The following is a 7,440-nucleotide window of genomic DNA, read 5'->3' on the forward strand; positions in this document are numbered from 1 at the left end:
TCCTCAAGAGAGAATCGCTCCTCCCTTGTGATGTAGACACAGCACACAGATATTGGCTGCGGTAGATGGACCCGAACGGCGACAGCTTGGAGGGGCGTGGTGAGAAAGATTGGTGTTGAGTGGATGTTATCTCGAACACCTATTGCAACACCACCGTGTGCACGACGACCCTCGGGAAGCTTGTCGGTGCGGTAAAGCGTGTATCCGTTTAGAATCACTGATTCGCTTGTGCGAAAATGTGTCTCTTGGAGACATTTGATGGCAGGGTCAAATTCAGATATTAGAATTTGCAGTACCTCGAGATGTGTACGGAAACCGTTAAGGTTCCATTGGAGACAATAAGCCATAGCTGGAGGTATGGTTGTTACCTTTTAAGGCGTAGTTTATTTCTAGGCCCTGTCACCTTGATAAATTCTTCATCCGCGGCTTCGTCCTGTATCATGCCCTCAGGTAAGGACACAGAGGGCGAAGGGGTGAAGAAGGGGGAGTGGGGGCGGGAGCTTTGAGCGCCCGCCGGGCAGCTTTCAGCTGCGCCTTAAGTTTCAGGGTTGTGGCTGACACCCTGACTGGAGAGCTGCTGGACTTGAGAAAGTATTCTTTACTGTGTACCTGCTTGAACTTTATCTCTGTGGAGCGAGGAGTGGTTGTTGGTTTCCTCGAAGGAGGACGAGCTACTACGGGAATCGTTGGTGTTTGAGTTGACACGTTGCTGGTTTGTACCCCTACACTGCGACGAGTAGGAGCAGCTACAGCAACTGTAGCGAATGGCACAGGTAAAGTGGTGCGTATACTTTCCCGGAGACGTTGTTTTGCTTCGCCAGCAGAGATTTTCTCTGTGACGACCAACTCTCTGATTTTCTTCTCTTGTTGGAAACAGGGGCAGTCACGATGCCAGACTGGGTGCTCGCCTTTGCAATTAATGCATTTGGGACCAGAAGAACAAGGTTCGGTCCCATGATCAGGAAGACTACACTTACCACAAAGGGCGGTAGTGGCCTTGCAGGAAGGCTGAGTGTGCCCAAAGTACTGGCATTTGAAACATCGCATCGGGTTAGGTATGTATGGTCGGACTTTTAGTCTCAAATATCCAGCCCGTAAAATATCTGGGAGAGTGGTCGTTTGGAACGTTACTATAATCGAAGCAGTTGGCACAAGTTCTCCGGATTTTCGCGTCTTGATTCGCTGCACTGCGGTGACATGTTGGTCTGAGAGTGCTTCAAGGATCTCTTCCTCCTCAGCATTTAGCAGATCCCAGTGGCGAATCACACCTTTACTACTGTTAAGTTGACGGTGAGGTTCAATATTAGAGGGAAGTCGCTCAAAGATCTTAACTTTAAAAGGTTGTTTGTCTGGCGATTTGTGCTGGTCTGGATAAGTAGACTCCCGTTTCGCAGTTTCTTTATTTCTGGTACGTCTGAACCAGCGGCGTAGTCTAGCTGTTTCTTGATAAGGAACGGTGACAAGTCCTTTAATGTAGCAGCTCCATGTATCTTGGTTGTTGCAGATTCATCGGTACTCTCGGTCTTCTGCACAATACTTATCACATGATAACGTGGCACGTTACTTGTCTTTTGCACTAACTGAAGCGGGCTCGAAGGCCGCGCTCGTTTTGGGGGTTTCCACCCGTTTGAGTTGTTTTTTGTACCCAGATACAAAATTGTTTTATTGTGGAGGGTCCATAAATTGTCGCCTCGACATGCCCTCTATGCCGAGGAAGGCCTACCCCCAAAAATGGAGGCTACTCGAGGACCAAACCGAAATCCCCGAGGCCACGTTCGCGACTGCACCTACCCCTGATCAAGGACTTGTGTATCAGGGAGATGAGTAACAATACTTTTTTCTTCCTCCTCAGACACAAACCCAGAGAACCACAAGATTTTGATGGCTTTGGATCTTACAAACCCCGATATATGGACTTGGATATTCGAAAACGTCTACGATCTCTTTAACAGACCATTTACTGTTTAGAGGAACTTCTATGATTAAAGAAGGGACATTATTCTAGTGTAAACAATTTTTAGACGCTAATATTCAATTTGCCATACTACATGGAATTGACATAAATGCCTTCCTTAAGAAAGTTCCACGTACTACAAAGGAATTTGTATTAGAGAATTTTCAGAAGTATGGTAGTACATGGTTGTTTGCATCTATTTTTTTTATTTTGATTTGATTTGAATTTAAAATTTTGGGTGCGTCAGAACTAAAGCTATTTTGCAGAACTAAAACCATAAAATATTAAGATCTTCTGACTTTCGTTAAAAGCTGAGGCTGTAAAGGACCACTCAGCACAAATAAGGACAAAACACAGGACAACACAAACAAAATTATACTAGCCATGGGGCCAGTCGCCAGAGCCTCGTTAGTCTGCAGTCCAGGGTGTACTATGTGGAAGTGAGGTTGACTATTGGGTGCACTATGTGGAAGGAGCACCCCTTACACCACGCATCTATTTTTGATAGAGAAACCAACACTATCAAGTTGATAGCTCATATAAACTCCGAGAGGAAATTTCAAACTTTGAAGTAAATGGAAGAATTGTAAATTGTATCATAGATTTCGGAATGGATTCTGAAAATACTTATGAAGCCCAACTCGATCAACAATTGAGACGATACGCTCAGTATGAGTTAGAACATGTACACCAGGAAACTATAACCATTAGTGATTCTAGTGTTAGTACTTGTTCAAGTGCCACAAATAATGAAACTTTACCCTCAGGTATCACCTATAGTGTATTTGAAATACACTTACCTTTTGCCACTTCTAGCCCAAAACCAACTTCAAGTAAGGAGACGGTAACAATTTTAGATTCATCATGTTTTGAGACATTATCAGGGAGATCCTTCTTCCAAAGGAACAATCTCAATTTCTTCCGAGGACGAGAGTGATGTCGTCGAAGTCACTTCTAGATATTCGACACTATCAAAACTCTCTCCTCCGAATTTTCTGATGACTGATTTAGGAAGAGCTCATAGTTCAATTGAATTAAGGCAAGCCCAATTGGATAGAACAGAGAAAACTGAAAGGTTAACGAAGGAGCCAGTAGCAGTAAACATATTGCAATCACCTAGGTAATGGAAAACCCAAATTTGTCAGTAGCAAAAAACATAAAGGTCAAGGATATGTTAGAAATAGCTAGTCTTACTCAAATTTATGAAAGGCCCTTTTAAGAAAGCTTTCATAGCTAGGGAGAATAAACATATTCCATATGGAACAAATATTTTGCCTATAGTCACACCGGAATCAATTCAAGGGAAATGTGTACTTAGGAGACATTACATGAATTATATTCGTTTTGGTTCATCCTTGAGACCAGATAAGACAGACCGAGAAATGTGGTTAAGATAGAGTGCCATCCAGTTGGATGACTATATACAATGTAGTATTAGGATGTATTGTGACAAGTGGAAATTTACCTGCCACTTTGACCCGACCATAGACAGGCTAGGATTTTGAAAGCCAGCAATGGATTGAAGTTACCTAAAAGTAACTAAGTACCCTAAGACTAGAAGCTTATGTATTTTACGTGTAAGATTTACTAATCTTGTACAAATAACTAATATGTTTTATTTTAGTTTTTCTAACCAGTTTCAGAATTCTTAGTGAACGAATTGGTATAATTTCCAAAGATACCCATCAAACAGCCAGACCCAGATGAAACAGAGCCTGAAGATGTCACCTCTATTCTTTTTGGAAATCTACTTCGGTATACTCGTAACTATCTGTTTCCAAGCAATTGGAAATCCATTACCACCAATACGTTTAGTATCAAAAGGATATTGGAATATAATTAGTGGAGTAACCATGTATGAAGCGACCATACCTTTAGTATGTTTTAGTTAAACCTCCAGTTATAGAATCCAGTTTATGGAAACTCTCAAACTCAGAAAGAAGTCATTTATGTACCCAACATGAAGAAACCGATTCATTATTTTGTTTTATTGATGAAGGCATAAGTGAGCTACAAGAAGCTTTTCTTGCTCATATAAATAAGTCATCTTAAAAATTTCCTACAGACGAATACTTTGAAAACGAACCAGCTCGTAAGAAACGAGGACCTCTACCATTTTTGGGAGTTTTCCTTGGATGGTTTGCTCGGATTCACCACATCAAAACACAAGTAATCCATAGAAGGGTTCCACTGTATGCCTAAAGTTTTCTTCGCGTCTTCTCCATTAAATTCGAACTGCAGATTTGTCTCCAACAAGTCACAGTGAATTATGTCCAGCACTCTCGGATCGTTTGACCACCACTTGCGAAGCTCAAAGCCGCCCTTGCTTAGTAACTGTGCCAATTGATGATACAACTCGATTGCTTCTTCAGTAGAATTGGCTCCTGTTAGAAAGTCATCCATGTACACATGACTAAGTAAGCTCTTTGTGGCGAGAGGATAATTCTCTCCTTCGTCATTCGCTAACTGTCGAAGCACTCTTGTGGCAAGAAAACCTGCAGGCTTAGTACCATAAGTAAGAGTATTTAAACGGAATTCCTTGATTGGTTGTTCAGGGGTCTCTCTCCACAAAATTAACTGAAAATCTCTATCTTCATACGCGACCTCTACTTGTCTATACATCATCCGAACGTCAGAAATTAAAGCAACTGGATGGCAACGGAATCGAATCAAAATAGGAAATAAGTCTGGTTGTTGCTTTTCACCATTCATAAGAACATCATTCAGGGAAAGTCCACTACTTGTCTTGCAAGACGCATGAAAAACTACTCTCAGTTTAGTCGAACTGCTGCTTTCATTTGTTACACAATGATGTGGAATGTAATAAGATGTGGGGGTACCTTGGGGGCCTCATCCTCCGCCACTGGTGTCATGTGTTGCAAGGTGAGATATTCTCGCATAAATGCTTGGTACTGTTGTTGTTTTACTGGATCTTTCTGTAATCTTTGCTCTTGTGATAACAAACACTTTCTTGCTCTCTCTTTAGAGTACCCCAATTCTTCCCAATTGCTCTGAAATGGCAAATTTACGACGTAACGTCCATCTGTTTTGCGACGATGTGTAGTTTCAAAATGCTCTTCACATAAGTGCTCTTCTTCTGTTACGAACTCTCTCTACGGCAATTCTTCAATCTCAAAGAATTTTCTTAATGACTGGTTTACATTACTTTCTTCAACTGACACATGAAGAGAGGTGAATGAATGTTTTGAAGTTTGTTGCTTTACTCCTCCACAAATAACCCAACCTAAGCGAGTTTGAATGGCAATCGGTTCTCCTTCCTTGCCTTCTCGTTTTCCTCTATTAGCAGCGACACATATATATCACACCCGAAAAGGAGGTCAATATTTCCCCTTGTATGAAATGTGGGATCAGCAAGGTCAAGTCCGCGTATGTGACTCCAGCTCCCGGTGTTTTGAATAGTCACATGTGGCAGTGGTGACGTAATCCTTTTCACCACCAACGCAGAGGTTGTGTAGGAATGTTTACCGTCTCGGGACTCAATCGTGATATCAACAGCTGAATGTGACTTCCCAACGTTAACAGAAGAAATGCCTGTTACTGACACAAACACACTCTTTCTTTTCAGACCTAACATTTGAACTGCATTGGCACTAATAAACGAAACCTCACTACAACTATCCAATAATGCACGGAAAGGCTGACACTGGTTATATTTATCCTTTATGTTTGCAATTGCTGTCGGAAGTAACACTTCAGTGCTCGATTTCCCTTGATCGGACGCTAAATGTGACGTCACAATCTGATGCGAAGTTGCCAAACTTCCTTGGGGGGAGGGGGTCACTTCACGATGAAGGGATGTATGGTTTCTTATTGCAAGTACGGCACAAACTAGCGCTGCATTTACTCACCTTATGAAAGGAACTAAGGCAATTATAGCACAAGCCACTACTTTTCACAAATGCCTGTCTCTCAGGCTCTGATAGGCTATTATATTGATTACACTTATACAGTGGATGGGACTCCTGGTGACATTTAGGGCAACACACTGACACATGAAAAGAACTCGCATTTCTTTTGGCACTGGAATCACTAAAGGGTTGTTTCACTGAGTATCCTTGTTGTTTGGGGGGTCTAGAAGACGCTGACAACGCTCTCGCTCTCGTATCGAGGAAGGCTCGTAGCTGCTCAAACGTCGGAAGTTGATCGGCTGACACACTAAGCTCCCACTGCTGTCGTGACACACTGTCGAGCTTCTCCACGGTATGGAAAACCAAAATTGCATCCCAATGTTGAACTGGAACTTCTAGAACTCTGAGTACACGAACACACTCGGTTGTTACGTCCGCGAGTTTTCGCAAGGCAACAGCTGATTCTGTCTGAATGCAAAGTTGCGACACGAGTCGCTTGATCGTGTCATTCACAAGAACGTGCCTTTGCTGATATCTATTGTTCAAAATTTCCCACGCTTCTTTGTAATTTGTGTCTGTAATCGTAATAGATTGCAGCAACAATGCAGGTTCACCACGTATACTAGACTTCAAATATTGAAGTTTCTGTGCAGGGGACAAAGAGTTATTATTATGCACAGACGCAACGAACAAATCACGAAACGACAGCCACTGCTGTAAGTTTCCCGCGAACACAGGCAAATCCAATTTAGGTAGTCTTACGTCACTACTGGCTTTAACCGACGGTGCACTGGCAGCCATTGCCACGCCCTGCTGCTTTTGAGCACGATACAATGTCACCAACATCTGCTCTAATCGGTCTTGAATCCAGCTGATTTCTGCATCAAACTCCGCAAACTGCTCATCACTGCACTCCGAAGACAGCTCACGTAAGAGTTTCTGAGTGTCCTCTGTTAATTGCACGGTTTTGTTGATGTACACGGTGACGTTCTCTTGTAAGAGGTCGTCTGACGCAATCTTGTTTTCAACACGCGTAACTTCGCGTTTCAGAACACGTTTGCACGAAAGTATCTGCTCCATAGTTCACAACACTAACACTAGTCCAGACACAAAAGTCAGAACACACCCCGCATGGGAGATAATGCACAAAAAGCTGCTGGTTAAGTCAATTCACTACACGTGGCACGTACTGCGTATATTCGGCCCGGAGGACCATGAAGCGGCGTTACACCATTAAAACACCTGGCGTAACTTTACCAAGTCCTGGAGTGTGTTGATTTCGTGTTGGGTTAAAGAATGAAGTCTCTCATAGTTCATGAACACAACTATATATTATAATAACGGATATTATATACACAAAGACACAGGTTATACGACGACGAAGTACCACCACTTGTGGTCGCGTCGCGCTCGCTCACACACACACACGAAGACAAAGACACTCGAGTTTAGTCAGTCCTATTGCGTCATGCATACGACACGTACTTCACGTGGCAGACCTCCCTGCCATCTAGCGAGTAACTCTAACATTTTTAAATTTTAATTATATTACACTACTGAACAGATTCATTTGGACGAAAATGTGTCTTGGAGACATTTGATGGCAGGGTCAAATTC

General features: G+C 42.6%; 2 protein-coding genes across 2 annotated transcripts; both read right to left on the minus strand.

Moving 5' to 3' along the window:
* Nucleotides 1–4,063: 4,063 nt before the first annotated feature.
* Nucleotides 4,064–4,576, minus strand: LOC145982183 (uncharacterized). The gene has a single exon (XM_083115750.1). The coding sequence runs from the start codon at nt 4,574–4,576 to the stop codon at nt 4,064–4,066; it is 513 nt and encodes a 170-aa protein (XP_082971876.1).
* Nucleotides 4,577–5,757: 1,181 nt separating this feature from the next.
* LOC145982184 (uncharacterized) lies at nt 5,758–6,903 on the minus strand. The gene has a single exon (XM_083115751.1). The coding sequence runs from the start codon at nt 6,901–6,903 to the stop codon at nt 5,758–5,760; it is 1,146 nt and encodes a 381-aa protein (XP_082971877.1).
* Nucleotides 6,904–7,440: the final 537 nt, after the last annotated feature.

Source organism: Lepisma saccharinum, assembly GCF_977018435.1.
Source record: "Lepisma saccharinum chromosome 12 unlocalized genomic scaffold, izLepSacc3.1 SUPER_12_unloc_1, whole genome shotgun sequence".
Classification (NCBI taxonomy): domain Eukaryota; kingdom Metazoa; phylum Arthropoda; class Insecta; order Zygentoma; family Lepismatidae; genus Lepisma; species Lepisma saccharinum.